This window comes from Trachemys scripta, chromosome 1 (assembly GCF_013100865.1).
Source record: "Trachemys scripta elegans isolate TJP31775 chromosome 1, CAS_Tse_1.0, whole genome shotgun sequence".
Taxonomy (NCBI): Eukaryota; Metazoa; Chordata; order Testudines; family Emydidae; genus Trachemys; species Trachemys scripta.
The window spans coordinates 329,426,990-329,445,310 of record NC_048298.1 but is presented as its reverse complement, the minus strand read 5'-3'; the positions used below and the strand labels follow the sequence as shown (position 1 = coordinate 329,445,310).

General features: G+C 41.7%; 1 protein-coding gene across 2 annotated transcripts in view; it reads right to left on the bottom strand.

Annotated features, from left to right (window-relative positions):
• The window catches only part of TENM4 (teneurin transmembrane protein 4), a 768,234-nt gene that overhangs the window by 231,426 nt on the left and 518,487 nt on the right, over window positions 1–18,321 (bottom strand). For both annotated transcript variants that reach the window (XM_034759079.1, XM_034759080.1), the window contains 2 exons: window positions 17,505–17,603; window positions 15,316–15,551 (listed from right to left, as the gene is read on the bottom strand). In XM_034759079.1, coding sequence (XP_034614970.1) covers window positions 15,316–15,551; window positions 17,505–17,603 — 335 coding nt within the window. The remainder of the gene's footprint in view (window positions 1–15,315; window positions 15,552–17,504; window positions 17,604–18,321) is intronic.

Below are 18,321 nucleotides of genomic sequence, written 5' to 3'. Positions count from 1 at the left end.
TTCTCCAGAAACTTCCTGGATTGTCTGTGCACTGCTGTATTGCTCTCCCAGCAGATGTCAGAGTGATTGAAGTCCCCCATGAGAACCAGAGCCTGTGATCTGGAAACGTCTGTTAGTTGTCCGAAGAAAGCCTCGTCTACCTCATCCTCCTGGTCTGGTGGTCTATAGCAGATGCCCTTCACGACGTCACCCTTTTTGCTCTCACCTCTAAACTTAACCCAAAGATTCTCAACAGGCTTTTCTCCAGTTTCATACTGGAGCTCTGAGCAATCATACCACTCTCTTACATACAGTGGAACTCCTCCACCGTTTCCCCCGCGCCTGTCCTTTCTTAACAGTTTATACCCATCCATGACTGTGGTCCAGTCATGTGAGTTACCCCACCAAGTCTCTGTTATTCCAATTACATCATAGTTCCTTAACTGTGCCAGGACTTCCAGTTCTCCCTGCTTGTTTCTCAGGCTTCTTGTGTTCGTGTACAGGCACCTAATATAAGTAGCTGATTGCCCTACTTTCTCAGTATGAATAAGGAGGCTTTCCCTTTTGCACCCTCTTCCTTGTGTTTCCTCCAGGTATCCCACTTCCTCACTTACCTCTGGCCTTATCATTAAGCATATGGAAATGTAGGTTTCATTATGTAGACGTTTTAAGGGGGCACTTCACTGTTTTAACGAGACTTAGGAGATGAAGGTGCACTTTATTTTACTTTCTTATCTCTCTCCAAAGAAACTTGAAAAAAAACCAAGCTATTAATGGTGAAAGTTAATTTGGGCAGAAAACCCCACTTTCTCTGTACAAAAGCCTGGCAAATTGATACAAATGTACTATCTGGGAAAGCTGATTAAATGGATGACACAGCACAATTAATGATACTGGAATTTCTCCACCTCCCTAGAGACCCTGGGCAAAATCTAGCACAGGACTCAAGGGAGCTATAAATCTTAAGTGAATGGTACAGATCAGTGCTAAAAGCTCTCTCAATAACAAAATTTAACACACCTGCCAATCTGTTAATTCCAGCCTCAGGTCTAATCCAGCAGACAGAAAAAGGCAAAAACCGGTCAAATGCAACCCACAGCATTCTATAATGAGGCCCACAGCCACCTTTTTAGTTAATTACATCCCAAAAACAATGTTAAGAGAATGCAAAGGTTGCAAAGTCGTGAACGTAAAAGGTAGAAAATGTCAGAATTAAAGTTGCCTGTGCAACTTTAATTTGGCTCCCTTGTGCATATGCATCAAGATAACTGTCTTTAATGACATGATCACATATTATTTTTCCCACAAGAATCCTGATAGGAGGAGTAATTGCAAGGAAAGCCTGCTCAGCCCCTGCATCTCCAAGTTGGAGAATACTCAGGCACTCTGTGGAGATGCCGCATGTGCAGTCCATTCATAAATGGAGCATGTTTAGTTGCTTTGTGGCAATGGCACAGTCTGATCAGCATCAGGAGCTGTGAGGGGCTGGAGCATGGTCAGTGCAGGTGGAATCTTCCAAGATTTTAGCTACCAGACTCAAACAAGTCTCTACTGAACATGTGTGACCAGAGATTTTTCAGAGGCTTATTATTTTGCCAAATTTGGGCCAATTTTCAGAGAGATGGCAAAAGGCTCATTGCTACCTGTACCGCTTACAAGCAGGTGTGACTTATGGACATCTAGGGTATGTCTACATTGCAGCTGGAAGTAAGCCTCCCAGCCTAAACAGAGAGACTCATGGTAGTTCAAGCCAACCTAGCATAGTAAAAACAGCACCGTGGACATTGCAGCTCTGGTGGAGACTGGGGCTAGCCACCCGAGCTCAGAAACAGGGGGTCGGGTGAGCTTGAGAGCCTTAGCTGCTGCCTGAACTGCCCTGTCCACACTGCTATTTTTAACACACTAGCCACAGCCAAGCTACCGTGAGCCTCTCTACCCAGGCATAGAGCCTCACTCACAGGTATAGTGTAGACATACCGATATAGACCCGATTCTCCACTGCCGTGAACATTATGCCATCTACACCTGTGACGGGTGGGTGTAAAATGGTAGCAAATCAGAATGACTGCGTTTCACACAGCTGAATGACTATCCATGCTTAGATAATTGTGTTTGAGGCCATCTGGGCTACCCTTTTGGTCCCATCTACTCTGCAAAATAACTGTGTCAGAGGAACCAGTTACAATGGGGTTGTCCTGGGATGCAGTCCATGCCAGGCTTTTCCACACTAGCCTCGTTTCCCCAAAATGTGCTGTGGTTACTAATACTGGTTCAGCTCCCTAAGTGTTAGCAGTGGAATGAGCACTAGATAAATAAAGTGTCAATTCAATTTTTTACCGCTGGTAATCTAACACTGCTTAGGTGTTTTACTTGGCAGTAAAATGTCAGGAGCCACATAAAGCCTTTTCTACACCACCACGCTAGGTGTATTTCTCTAATATTTCCCACCTTTGCTAACAATGGTTCTGTTCCACCTTGTGGTAGAACCAGTGTAAGCAATAGCGGGAAATTTTTGAGAAATAACCTTAATATGGGCAAGGGCATTATTCCCCCTGGTACTCTTTAAAAAAATAAAAATACAGTGTCCCTTTTCACTGGATATTGAAACCATCCATGCTACAACTGTATGAGTTGGACAATGCACCATGCTCCAGCTATATTATGTACTACCATGTTTGAAACAGGTTTCCATGCACTGCTCCCACCGTCTCTTTAAATTGGGGTGTAGTTAGCATGTTTCTGATCGCAATGTGGATGGGCTTTAGTACAGGGCACGACGAAGTCAAGCAAAGAGGTATGTCAGAAAGGTTGGTAATTGGGGGAGGGGCTGTTAATTTTTAACTTGAAGATCATGGGCCATTCCCAAAACAAATCAATTCTGCTACCTAATCATTCAGGGTCAGATTCTGCCATCCTTACGTTACCTCATGCCTTACTGCATACATTTTTCAATAAAGTGTAACACACTTTGTTAGTTACCGCAGGTCACCCCACCCTGGGTCCATACATTAGTTCTGGTCAACTCTCATGCCCCTGTTCAGGAGCTACCCCCTACCCTCTTCCTGGAGCTGGGGCTATGGTTCAAATGATCACTCTCTCAGAACAGGAATCCCCTATTCTCCTCCTACTTCAAACCGTCACTTTGTCTCTCCTTAAGGCACGAAACACAGCCCTTCTCATGGAGCTAGTAACTCAGACTTTTATTCCTAGGCAAGGAGTCCCCACCTCTCCTCCTTGGAGATAGGCTGTAATTTTGCCAGCTGTAGAGCCTCATCGGTGGCTCTTTTCCTCTAATTAGTCCTCATGCTCAGAGGGTTCAGCAGGCAGTCTTCTCCTGCTACCAAGGAGGAGGTAGCATATATGCTGGTTCTTTAAAGCTCATCTCAACTGGTTGGGTGAGATGGGAGCATTGCCTTGCCCCCTCTGCAAGGCTCCTGGCCTCACACACTGAAAGATCAGTGATGGGATCTCCTCCCCAAAACCACTTATTTGCGGGATCGCTTCCTCTCTTTACCAGTATCTTCTAGGTCCTGGTATATACATCAGGCCTTCCAAAATTTTAAAGGGCCATGCCACTTGCTAGGGGTGGGCTGACCTCTAGGCACCATACTACCCATCACAAAGCCCAATAGAAATTTATACCAAACCCTGCACATAAGATTCTGAAGATATTTTGTAATTTATAGTAGAAAAGGAAGGCGGGGAGTGGGGGGTGGGGGAATAATCACTGAACTCTAATTCAGGAGTATTTTTCAGTGTCACCGACATCCTTATCTGAGCCTATTATTATGACTAGTTACCCCCACACCAACGTATAGTGTTTAAAAACAGTGAAAGAAAATCCATTATGGGAAATGTTTCTCTCTCTCTTCTTAACTGTAATTAAATTACGTTATTTCCCAGTAATTAGTATGAAAAAAAAACAGAGACTTGAAGAGAACTCCTTTCAGGAGATATTAAGACCTGTAAAATTGATTCCTCTTCAGCGTTCATGTGCAAAGGTCAGTCTGAGCTGTGAAATGAAGAGTCCGCCGGCACGTCTACATCACTGTCATAAATGCTGTGCCAGCACTCGCCATGTCAAATGTGTATTTTTCGGGGGCGGGGGGGGGGAGGTAGTACAACTATAAAAACTCACTACAAGTAAACTTTAATGACCAAATCTGAGAGTCCATTTCCTTTCTTTTAATACAAGAAGAGGAAATTACATTCAGGTAACCCGTTTTATTAACCAATCCTAAACCCAGGAGTGGGTTAAGCATGCAAGGGGCTGACTTTCATGTTGTGACACTGACATGTGGTTTCATAGACTTTTAAAGCCTAAAAGGACCATGATGATCATCTAGTAGATGGCCTGCACATTGCAGGCCACAGAACCTCACCCACCCGCTCCTGTAGTACAGCCATAACCTCTGGCTGAGTTTCACAATGCCACCGTGCAAATACCAAGCTCAGTGGGATCTTTATGGATGTGTAGCCCAGCTCTTGATCAGCCAGAGACTTGACTATTTCTAAACAGAAGCCATTCTCTCTAAGTCTGTGCACAGAATTTCTTACTGCCTGTATAACAGGGGTGGGCGGTGGGGGGAGGGATAGCATTTTCACATATTCATGTTATGTATGTATATATTTTCTAATTTGATCATTAGCACTGGGTCTTTCTGTTATAGCTAAGAATTAGCAAGGGCCCATTGCATTCACAAAAATAATTGCTTGCACACACACATACTCATTAAGCAAAAACAAGCCATTTCACAAGGCTCTAGCTATTGCTGATATTGGGACAAATTGTGTTCTCTGTTATACTGGTGAAAAGTGCACTATGCATTGTTTTTCATGCTCTAAGTGTGATGAGAGCCTCATAATGATGTCATGTGTCATAATAATAAAAAGCTACAGAGGCTAAGCATGGGGCCATATAATAAATATATAAACAAACAGACAGATTGATCAGAAGTCTAAATGCTTGAGACAGAGGTAGTATGTTAATTAATCAGGAAGTAGCTGAATGTAGGGTTAATTTTAAAATGGCTGATGTGTTGTGTATGAGGAACTAGACCAGCACCTTGCAGTCCCAATACTGGGGAATGTCAAAGGTGACTTAGTGCCATTTTTTCCCCCAAGACCCCAAGCGCATCTGACCAGGCTGGAGGATCTGGACCATATTCTTATTATACTAAAACTGTAAAGTGTTTCTCCTTCACATAAACCTGGTATTGACCTGATTAGGTTCAATATGAGCAAGCAGAGGATAGTCCCTAACAGTATCATATATATTTGGTGTTTCAAAAGGACTAATTTCCCAAAGCTGAGGAAAATTATGAGCAAAATTGATTGGGAGGATAAATTTAGACCCAAAAATATGCATGAAAATTGAGAGTTCTTTAAGAAGAGTTTATTAAATGGTCAAAAAGCCACAATTCCCCAATCAAGAAACAAGAGAACTTTGGCTAAAAAGCCCATCCTGGCTCAGTGGGAAAGTGAACGCAGAAATTAGAAATAAAAAAAATTGAAAAAAGGGGGAAATAGTTACCAATCAACATAAATCAGAAGTTATGACAAGCAGAAAATTGATAAGGGAAGCTAAAGATAGCAGAGGAAAAATCCATGGCTGGCTGGGCTAAGGTCAATAACGAGCTTTTTTAGTATACTAGGAACAAAATAAATACTAGTAATAGAACAGACCCACTATTAGATGAAGAAGGTAAAATTGTTAATAATTATTTAGAAAAGGCAGAAGTATTCCATAAATATTTCTGTTCTGTATTTGAAAACAAGCAGGATGATGCACTCATATCACATGAGGATGATGAAGTATTTTTCAGTCTATTAATAACTAAATAGGATGTTACACAAGTTCTACTGGGCACAGACCTTTTTAAATCAGCAGGACCAGATATATTTGGTGGTGACTCGATTACTGTGTAAAAGTACCTTCATGAGGAGAAAACACTGGGTGCTGAAGCGCTCTTTAATCTAGCTGAGAAAGGCATACCAAGAACCAATGGCTAGAAGCTAAAGCCAGACAAATTTAAATTAGAAATTCAGCACACATTTTTAACGACGAGGGTGATTAACCACTGAACCAAGATACCGGGAAGTGATGGATTCTCCATCTCTTGATGACTTCAAATCAAGGCTGGATGTCTTCCTGGGAGATATGCTTTAGTCAAACACAACTTATTGGACTCAATACGGGGGTAACTGCGTGAAATTCTATGGTCTGTGATATACAGGAGATCAGACTAGTTTATGTAATGATCCCTTGTGACCTTAAATTCTGTGAAAAGCCCATTGTAGCTGGATCCATTGAAGAAGAAGGGAGTCTTTCCACTGATTTCAGTAAGCACTGGATCAGGCTCAATGAGATGAGATTAATCAGCATCCTTCCCAGTGTACTTCTGAAGGACTGTTGACTGTTTCTGCAAGTAGGAATTCAATGACCTGGTTTCAGAACTTGCTGCCCTTGCATATTACAACTCCATTTTCATTGTTTGTTTTATAAAATGTATTGCTTTTTAGCATCTGGTAAGCAGTTCAACATGCTGGCATGAAGAGCCCCACAAAAATGTGACTACATGAGCACTATCAGTTTCCAGTGCAATGATTTTGCAAAACCCAGCTGGGAACGTATGTGGCTTTCATGAACATGGAAAAAGCCAAGATTTTATCCTTGTAAAACTCTGGAATCTGAGCTATAAAATGAGCATGCATTATAATTATGAAAGTTCAAAGTACTTTTTAGGTTTTATACTTGGAACCATTTGGCTTCTTGGACAACACTTCCATTGTTAGATTAATTTAAAAAGATTTCTATATTTGTTGTTTTGAGCTGCTGCTAAAACAGATCATTTCTATTTCTTTTTAAGCCATATTTTCTGACAAAGAGAGATTTTGTCTTTCAACAGTTTACACACAACCATATAGTTCCTTGACCCAATGCTGTTAATGTCAGGTTAGGGCTGAAATTAAGGGAACCATCTATACCAGTGTGACTACAGTTAGTTCCCCAACACCCATTTGAATGAACTGATCTCCACAAGAGTAGCTAAAAAGTCGGATCTTGTATCTTTAACACCTTTATTTTAAAGTTGCCATTAAAGGGTCTCCGCTTCCTGTTTCTTGGGCTATAAAGCTAACTGTGGCAGCTGTCCAAAGACAAAATGCTAAGCCAACCCCCCCCCCCCCACAAAAAAAACCCAAAACAAAACGGGATCCTCACTCTCTTATAACAAGAAAGACTCTTTCTGGATGTGGAAAGCAAGAAACAATTTCAATTATAATTATTTCACAATGTGACTAAAGCAGCAGCAGAGGAAGAAAAAGCGCGAAGGGAAGGACTGACAATGACTTGCCCTGACAAATGTTTGTCCTTCGCTTGCTTCTTCTCCCTAATGATTGCTGCCTTGCTTACAAGTACAGTCCTAAAGTGCAGCCTCCTCTGCTCTCGCAGAGATAGTGAGGCACTGCTCTGCACTTTAGAGAGACTTATGTATTTTATATAACTTTAGGGGAAAGTTGGTAAAGTGACTTCAACATTAAAGTGATTCACCCTAGAACTGCCCGATGAAAACTTCCATTGCCAGATCCCTGCAGGCAGCATGCTCTTGCTCAGTGCTACTCAACATGGATCTTGTACACGTTACACACAGCAGCTGCCCTAAGCGTTGTTCCTTAATAAGAGCAGAGTATGAAGGAGGCTCGCCCACAGGAAGAAAGAGCTCAGAGTTTCCCCACCATCCTTACTGTAGGACAAAAAAACAGAAGGGGTTCCTCTGAATTGTCTCAATCAAGCATTTTTCAGGGGTCAGTCAATAGCTCCATTTTGATGGCATCTTTCCATTTAGTTAGAGTTCTTTTCATGCCTCCGGTTCCCAGAGGTAATTCACATGGGCAAAATGTGGATCTCAACTGAGATTATCACCAAGATCACTTAACACCAGACTGAAGGGTCAGCATCCAGTTGATATATTATGCTTTCAGTCGGACCACTTTCCAGAATCACAACAGTTTTTGTTTGTAAACTTTCCTAAGGCCCCATCCAGATCCTGCTGCAATCTCTGGGGGCTTTCCCATTGATTTTAATGGGACCAGACAGCATGGTTAGGATACTCTGGACTGATTTCAATCTCAGCTGCACCAGTTTTAATGTAAATGAAGTTGATCTTGTTTAATAATGATGTATGTCAGAGAAGAATCAGGCCATCGTTCTCATGCTGATAATACAGGAGTCTATGAATTACAATACTTTTAAAAATACATTTGTAGTTTGTCTTTGGGAGGTGCTCAGATGCTATGGTGATGGGCACTTGTATGAAAAACTGGAAAGACAGAAAGGAATACATTTCATTTAGCCTGTAAGCTCTTTGATGCATTGACTGTCATTTATTATATGTCTGTACAACATTGCGCACAGTGGGACCCAACCTGATTGTGCTCTTTAGGCATTATAAGTAGGCTTGGCAGAATTCAATGTTTTTTATAACTTCAACAGATAATATTGTTGTGTATTTATAATCATTTTTAGATTTAAAATTTCACAATCGTGCAAAACTATGGATGTTAAGCATTTTTAACCATTATTTTTAACTATTTAAATTTTCACATTTGCAGGAAATTGGGGGGAGGGGTGGGAGAAGGGCCCGACAACTATTTAATGACAGTAGACGCTGAGATTCAAAAGTTAAAGCTTTCTAAACTGGTAAAACAAAATCATCAACACCACACGTCAAAATACACAGAGTAAGTATCCTTAAATCAACAAATCAGACCTGTTTTTACTATTAATTTGCTAATCCATTTATAAAAAGCTTAATTCCAAAGTTTAAATCATTGGATTCTGATTCTAAGAAGTTTTCAAGCAGCATTTTTCTCACTTGGTTTATCTGTAGATTTCTAATATTTTTTCAATGTGTGTGTGTACAGTAAAGTCAACATTTACTGTAATTTACCAATAAAAATCGAATCTAGGTCTAAATATAGGTGTTATATCGTAACGACAGTTGTGGATGAAGAAGAATAATACTTGCTCTTTTATTGCACCTTTCACCACTGGGTCTCAGTGTTTTGCACATAGTAATTAATTAAGTCTCACACTACCCATGAAATAATTGCAGGACACAAATGTTAATTGAATTGTGATGCCAAGTCCCTTGCTCTAAAAAACAGATCACAATGTATAAAGGCTTTGCCAGAAAGGATCCTTTGGTGTGTTGTTTGTGTCTTTCTTAGCTGAGATTAGATGGAAATAAGGAATGGAAAGGGTCCTGTAAATTAAAAGGAGAAGACAAACAAAACCCTTAATCCTGGATTAGAAAAGAAAAGTGAAAAAAGAAAAGGAAATTTATTGGTAGGGCAAAATATTGGGCTATATTTTAGGGTGAGTGAAAGAAAGCCTTAATATCTCAGTATAAATATAGGCTAAATAAATACAGCACAAGCTGAAGAATGAAGCATTAGTGACTTTCCTATTGATCTCAGGTGGTGCCCAGACACCATGGTAATTGCTGTATCAGAAATGCATAGCTAGATAGCTAGAAATTTCGGAAAGCTGAGCTGAACTAGGGTTAGTATACAGCGTCAAAGGATCAAGGATAAACTGAGCTCAAGTTAGCTTTTGGGGACAATCTTTAAACAACAAAAAGAAAGCTGCTTTATAAACACATCACAGTGCTGGAACCATTTTACTGTTGAAGCCTTTTGCCGGTCGTGAGCAATGCAGCTCTAAGTGAAACAGTGGCTGTAAGGAGTTTAAATAAATGGAGAGCTGAAATAGCAGAGAGCGATCTGACTCCAATCAAATGAGTGGCTGTTTTGGCTCTGTAATACACTTTCCATCCGTATCTTTAATTTGAATCAAATGCACATCTCTTTTGGTGTTTGTGAAATGCAACCGCATCACATGCTTAAAATGCAGGAAAATAGCAAGTGCTTTACTACATCAAATTATACATCCATCTGGCCTGGTAACTGGATCAGGAAGATACTTCTTCTGTTTCAGATGAAAGCAACTACTCTTCATCCCTAATTCACTTAGAAACCAATACTGTTCCTAGTATCTAGCCAAGCAGCTGGTGGACATGAAAGAGCTGGATAATCTAACAAGTCTTTTCCATTTCTAATGCCTATGATCTCTATGTGGACATAATTTTTTCTCCCAAGATGTGGAGTGATAGCAAAGCTTCGCCACAGAGCTGTCCTAGCAGCCCTTGTTCCTACCACATATTAGGGTTGCCAACCCTCCCAGATTGGCCGGGAGTCTACCAGAATTGGCCTCGATCTCCTGGGGGCTATTGAAAGCAATCTGGTAGATTTTAATAGGCTGCTAAAAGTCCGGTGGGTGGCGCAGCAGGGCTAAGGCAGGCTCTCTACCTGCCCTGGCTCCGGGCAGCTCCTGGAAGCAGACGGCATGTCTGGCTCCTAGGTGCAGGGGTGGCAAGGAGGTCTCCACGCACTGCTCCCACCTCGAGCGCTGACTCTGCTGCTCCCATTAGCCAGGAACCCCTTAGCCCCAGCCTGGAGCCCCTTCCTGCAACCCCGACCCTCTCATCCCCAGCCCCACCCCCGAGCCAGCACCCCCCAAATGGAGCCCTCATCCTCTTCCACACCCCAACCCTGTGCCCCAGCCCTGAGCTCCCTCCTGCACCCCAAACCACTCATCCCCAGCCACACCCCAGAGCCCACATCTCCAGCCGGAGCCCTCAGATCCTCACACACCCCAACCCCCTGCCCCAGCCCGGAACGACCTCCCACACCCTGAACCCCTCATGTCTGGCCCCATCCTGGAGCCCACACCCCCAGCTGGAACCCTCACCCTCTCCCACACCCTAATCCCCTGCCCTAGCCCGCTGAAAGTGGGTGAGGGTGGAGAGAGCGAACAACAGAGGGAGCAGGGATGGAGTGAGCAGAGGCGGGGCCTTGGAAGAGGGGCGGGCAGGGGCATGCGGGATCCTCAAATTCTATTCAGTTACTGCACAGTGGAACCAGACTCATTCCAGTACAAGCAAGGCCCTCCACACCTGCAGAAAAGGAGGCAGGATTTGGAGTTTGCCACTTGTGCCTTTTTGTACATGGGAGAAAAAATTCCTTCCTGACTCCCCCAACCAGCTACACAGCTTAATACTCTGGAGCACAGGATTTGTTCATCCTTGTTACTGCCGTACCTTGTATAATTGAAAATTGTACAAACAGTCCCCAAATGAACAATTTCTGTTAAAATTACAGCCACAACATGTGTTTCCGTGACCTCCAGGAACAGCAAATTTGCAGATTAGTTACAGGCTGCCTAAAGTCGTCTTTCCTTTCAGTGGCTCTGATTTCACTGCCCTTGCAGTTTTTAGGTTGCAGCCATGACCTAATACAGTTTTCTCTTTGGCGTATGCACCTTACAAGACCAGCCTGTGAAGTGTCTTCAGGATTTGGATATAAGGCTCTCCCTTTGCATTAGCTGTCAGTGCATGCAGTGCTCTGCTATTGGTGTGCATTGTTGCAATTGACTTAGTGTAGTCTCAAAGAATATTTGAAAAGATAGCAGAGAGTGAATTTAAAGCTGGTTAATTCCAATGAAAAATAGCCTCTGATGCTTAATAGGCTTTTTTCTATTTTGTTTGCCATTATCTCTCAAGACCAGTGATTCAATCCTGCAAAAGCTTCAGCTAGAGCACAATGTTTACACATGCTGCCAGTCATTAAGTTTATATGGACTCTTGCTTCTTTCCCAATTGCTTCTTTCTTTCTTGCTTCTTTCCCCCCTCACCCACAGATCTTTGAAATGAAAGAACAGCAAGATAAATAAGCCACAGACTATTAAAGAGCACAAACTCTTTGGTAAAATGGAAATACACCTGCTAGTCTATGGCTTTCCAGTCTTAAATAGATGACATAGCGGATGCTGCAGATGTGTTTTAAAAAAATGCAACTGTCTCCTGCAAAGAGTTTCAAAAAGGTCCAAATGGCTCTTTGTTTTCATGCTGATCGATGTATCCGTCCATCCATCCCAGACCTAAGCAAGAGCTCTGTGTAAGCCTGAAAGCTTGTCTCTTTCACCAACAAAAGGTGGGCCAATTAAAGATATTATCTCACCCACCTCATCTCTCTAATATCTCTGTGTGTGTCTGTTTTGTATCTGAGCACCCGTCACATAAAACATATTGGCAATAGCCAAGTCCCCAGTGGAGTTCATGAAGTCTCTGGCTCGTTTCAGGTTAAGAAAACTCTGCTTGAGGTAGTTTTTTTGTTTTTGTTTTCATTTGAATGGAGGGCTGTGCTGTGAATGGCATTCTGGTGCACTACCTTCCCCAGTGGACTGGAGCATTAGTATGGTTGGATGAAAGAGAATTAAACTCCAAATCACTGCCAGGGGCCCTGATCCAAAGCTAGCTCACTTTAATGGGAGTCTTTCCATTGACTTCAACTTCTTTTGGATTGGGCCAATGGTCATAAAAGAGAATTTCCATAATTACTTTAACTAGCAAGAGCCAGTGGCAACTCGCCAAGTTATCAACATTCACTAGACATAATCAGGGCTATATTTTGCCACTCTTACTCATGTTCAACAATACCTTAACAATTCAAACAGTCTCAGGGAAATGAATAGGAGTGACATACTACTCAACATGAGTAAGGATAACTGAATACTCTGACAAATACAGAAGTACATAAATATCAGTGATCTAACAATAAATAAGCACTTATTTTGTAAACAGACCAGAAAATTAAAAAATGCATTGTTATTAAAAACGTCATAATTTTGATCAGGATACAACCCATCTTGTCAGAAGTTGATCAAAGTACATTTTTGGGGGGAGGTGATACAATTCTTATCTGCAACTTGACAGGATGTAAAAAATAATTACAAATGAAAAGGTTATTCATAATTTTTAAATGAGTTAATTAGTAAACCCAGTCAGAGTCTCTCATTACAGTAATTAATAATTGATTATACTTGAAATTCAACACAATTTTTCATCAAAATCTAATTAAATAACTGCTTTTTTGCCTGCTGATTAAATCATTGGGCATGGCAGTGATACTCTTTGTTAAATATGTTTATGCTGTACTGAACCGATGAATTTTATTTTTAATAATTGATAGTTCCTTTAGAAATTAGCAATAACGACCCATAATTACAACAATTCAACCTGATCAGCATTCTTGGCACCTTGCCAGCAACACACAGTGCTTGGCAGATGCCACAGGATTCATTCAAATGGGGAAAAAAGGACCTAAGCATAAGCCATGGACATAATTTTTAACCATATTAACTATGAATTAAATCAGGACTTCAAAACTGCTGGAAAAGGTTTCTGAACAGGAGGACCATTAAGGGGCAAGTCAGCCTTCCAGACCTGTCTGTAACACAGCAAAGTGTATATACATCCACAGTCATAATTAATGGACACCAACGTTTTAAGTGAGCTATGAAGAGATACCTCTGACACAGAGAGACAATGTCCAATGGAGCCCTGTTCAGTGCATAAGGAAAATGCTAGATAAATGAGACAGACAGGCTCAAACGTAAGTAGCAAATGATAAAACTGACTGTACATTCCATCAAACTGTTACTGATTTAATGCTGGTTAATTAATCATTTCTGCTCCTATTAGAGCAAGCTCAAAAGTGACCGAAGTATAATATGAGTCAGCAGTGGAAAAGATTCAGTCATTAGAGCAGCACACATAAAGGGAACATGGTGAAACTGATCATTGGTGGTAACTGTAGGAATAATTATACACATATGAAATGAAAGCGAAAAATCTTTCAATCCAGGTAATGATTTGCTAGTTCTTATCGCAACATTTTACAGATCTTTAGCCTACAGGAAGTTACAGTGAAATCAAAGAAACAGCTTGTTTGTGCCACACAGAACAGGCTCTTTCACCTGTGGCTACACAACAGTTTGCATCATTGCCATTTTAAAAGAGGAGTCTAGCAGCGAACCTATATAAACTAATACCAGGTTTATCAGCAAAGTAGGAAGAGAAATGAAAGGTAATACCTAGACCTTAGAAGTTGAGGAATACTATTCTCACCTTACTAGTTCAGTTGCTCCTTGCAATAAGCACTGAAAACCTTAGAAATCCAGGAAACCAATTGCAGACAAAACTCAAACAAAAATGTCGTTGCACAGCTGCAACAGGACAGCAAATTTTCCAGATCTTCTGTATTTCAAAGTTAATTTATTCCACTAACCCTCAAAATGTTGAGCGAAAGCCCCTGAACTACTTCCTCAGTCTACGAAAACTCCTAGACTGTTCCCCTTATTCATGCAAGCAGTTCCATTAATTTCAATAAAATTACTCGTGTAAGACAAGCAACATTTAGGCTAGGTCTATACTACAGCGGGGGGTCGACCTAAGATACGCAACTTCAGCTACGTGAATAGCGTAGCTGAAGTTGCGTATTTGAGGTCGACTTACCTGGCTGTGAGGACGGCGGCAAGTCGACCGCTGCCGCGCCGCCGTCGACTCCGCTGCCGCCTCTTGCTGCGGTGGATTTCCAGAGTCGACGGCAGAGCGATCAGGGATTGATTTTATCGCGTCCTCACTAGACGCGATAAGTCGATCCCCAATAGATCGATTGCTACCCGCCGATCCGGCGGGTAGTGAAGACGTGCCCTTAGCTCCAAGCCAAGTGGAGAATTTGCCAGAATAAGAACAGAGCCAACATTTCAGGATTTGGAGTCTGACTTGGCTCCCACTGACTTTGATGGGAGCACAGTCGGGACCCCAGTCTCGCTACTATGGTTTATTGTAGGAGGGCTTGTCTCATTCTAGCTGATTCCAACTCTTTCTCGAGCAGAAAAGGAACAATTCAAACTCTTTACATACAGCATATGGAACAGGTTCTATTAAACCTTGGTGGTACTATTAAATGAAGTGAGCCCCACATTTCAACACCCACCAAATTCAATGGGCTTACACAGGTTTCAGGGCTTGTCAGACAGAGAGTTAGTGCACAGCGAGCTGGCGTGTAAATCCACAGTGCACCAGCCTGCTGCGCACTAAAGATCCATGTGGACCCAGTACCTGCACATTAAAAGTTCCCTAGTGCACACTGACTTGCTGCTTTTTGAGACTGGAATATGTCAAAGCACACTAGAGAACTTTTAGTGCGCAGTTGCATGGTCCATGCAGCCAGTTAGCGCACGGCAGACTAGTGTGTTGTAGATTTACACCTCAGCTTGCCACACACTAACTCTCCATCTAGGCAAGCCCCAAGAGGCCTTACTTGTTAGTTACTATGGGTGTAACCAACTTGGTCTTGCAGTTCCCAAATGTTAGCAACACTGGCGCTGAGGGTAGAGAATAAAAAGGCTGAAAAGTGGAATATGCTTACCGATAAAATAAGCAAGCAGGATCACCAGCGTGACTGAGATGATAATGGCACTCAGAGCAGCACATTTCCAGTTACAGTACTTATAGGGTTTCTTCAGATTAAAGGCAGGCCTAGAGAAGGTACTTCTGGGAAGGGGTCTAGGGGGAGGTGAGTACACAGTGCTGGACGTCAGGGGATATCCCGGTGATGTTGTACAAAAGAGGGGAGAGGTGCCTCCGGGTTTGAACAGGAAGTGCCTGAGGGAAGAAAGACAAAGAGTAGGTAACTCTTCACGAAAATAAAAGCAGAGGCAAAATTCAAAACTTAGGGATGGTGGCTGCTTCCGGAGTGAAGAAAGCAGCTTCACACAATGTTTTGTAAATACATGGATGCCATGCACAGAAGAGAAGAATAAAAAACAGACAAGTCACACAGAGTAAAGGAAAAACGTCACAGTGCCAACAATACTGCAGAGAACACTTCGACAGAAAGAGATGTCTCCACAGGAAAGCTCACATTACAGTGAAATGAGAAATCCCAAGGATAGCTAGGACAGATCAGTTCACGCAAGCAGGACTGAGGGCCTATCCTGCTCCCAGTGAAACTTTCAATTGAATTTTAATGGGAGCAAGTTGGAGGTGGGGGAGAGCATGAACATTTATCCAAACATACTGATTGCTGCAAGAGAGCTTTGTTTTGTTTGTTTGTTTTTTGCTGTGTGGAGATGGGGAAAAGGGAGTCCTTTCACGGTGTCGAAATTGCCACAGTGTCCCCAGTTTTCCATCCCTACATTTTGACAGCAGCCACATTTTAGCCTAGTTGTTTTATGGAAGACAGTAATGTAAGGACATTGAGCAAGTCTCACTAAAATCAGAGGAAAGAATCCCATTGACTTCTATGGGAGTTGGGTCAAACTGTAAATGAAAATTCCAATTTTCAGGAAAAGCTCTTGAGAACTTTAAGGCACCTGAATCCCTCTATTCCTGGATTTTCTTCAGGAGTGAAGGGACAGGAAGGAGAAACAGTGGTAGCCTGGGTGGTAGGCCTGATGCTCCTCTCTCTACGCCAGTGTAAATCAGGAGTAACTCCACTACTGTGGGATCAGAATAAGGCCCAATGCAGCTAGTATTTTTAGTCATGATTTTATGGGCTAGATCCTGAGCAGTGATAAATCAGTACCGCCCCACTGAAGTCAATGGGGTTATGCTGGTTTATGCCAGTTCAGCATGTGGCCCAAGGTTTCCATCTCAAAGACACACATGTAATAATAGGGATGAACTCTCACATGCAGAAACATTGCTGTGAAGAAAAGTCATGGAACAATTTCTGCAGTATAAAGTGATGTGGATTTTCTTTCAGAACAATGTTTATACTACTTCTGGCAAACCCGTTCATTAACTGTACAAAATAATGGTTGCTAGAACATGACTCATTATTTCCACTATTCGTCGAGGTTAAAACTTTAATTCTTGCAGCAGTGTCTCCACTATTAATTTATTTCTTTGCTTTATTTAGCTACAGATTTATTTGGTCCCCATTGAAGAGGCATCTGCAGTGTACAAATATAACAAGCAGTATTGCAGTTGATAATTATTATTTAATTAGGAAACCACTAACACACAGCATGTCATACAAATTCGGTGTAATGTGTAATCTTCTTAGAAGCCATTTATAATTTAAAAAGTTATATGATCAAAAGTTAAATTAAAAAAAGTGATGGTTACCATCAAAATGGGATGTTAAATCAACACCAAAGGCCTGGGTTTAAAGAAATGCCCTATCATCACTGCTATCAGTGTCAAAAAGATACTTCTGTTCCTTTGTAAGGCAATGAACCTGGAAAATATCAGTTTAACATTTGCAGTATTGTTCAGCCAGCCTCATAGTAGTTTAAAGTCTTCACTGAAATGCAAGTAACCTTAGTTTGTAAAGGACTGTAAATTGCTACAGATACAGCTTATTAGTGAAATGATTTTCAAAATGGCAAAGAAAGCCAATGAGATGCTATGGATCATCAGCATATTAATGAGAGTCCCATTAATATGTACAGGATGCTGTGCTCCAAGCTCTGGAACCTCATTTTTTAAAGCCATCTTAGAAGAGGCAAAAAATGGCATTGCCCTTAAAACATCATTGAAGTGACAAATGCTTTCATGTAAAGATCATAATGACTGTACAGTAAACAGAAAGACCACATAAGTGTCACATACCCATCATTGTAAGCACCGTCATGTCGGGAGGAGGTGAGAATGTCCATCTCAATGAGGTTGTCCTGCAATGTCTCTAGGAATGTCTGCTTTGCTATGTTTCTACATACATATGGAAACATGAATGAAGCCAGTGAGTCATGCATCTATGAAGTGTGATTGTATAAACCACAATGGTTATAGTGCAGTTGTGCATGGAATTAGAATGATGGACCATATATTTATATGTATAAGATATTACACATATACATATACAGCATTTAAGAATGTTCACTTCTAAGTATGCGTATACACACATATATATGAGCGCACACACATCCCTGTGTGCATATATATAAAGTTCAGGTTTTTATGTCTATGTACATTATTATTTTGCTGACAGTGCAGAAAAAATATGTATGAAACTTTTTGATCTGCTGGATTCAAAAGACCAAATCTTAATTTAACAAAGCTGTACCCCAATAATGAGTGTGCATCAGTGTCTGTTTCTGTGCAAAGACTGAATACACTACCCAAATACCGTCAATACCGTGGTTCCATCTTGTGTCATCACTAAGGCTAAGATTTTGTCATGGTTATTTTTAGTAAAAGTCATGGACAGGTCACAGGCAATAAACAAAAATTCACGGAAGCTGTGACCTGTCTGTGATTTGCTGTTGCGATTCCATGGTTTCCCCCACCACCGTGGTGGCTGGGAGCTGTGGGGTTGCCCCTCCGCCCACGGTGGTTTGGAACTGCTGGGTGACCATATTTCCCAAAGAGAAAATGGGACACCCCCAGCCGCTCGCCCGAGGCGTCCCCTTCCCCCGTGCGAGGCTAT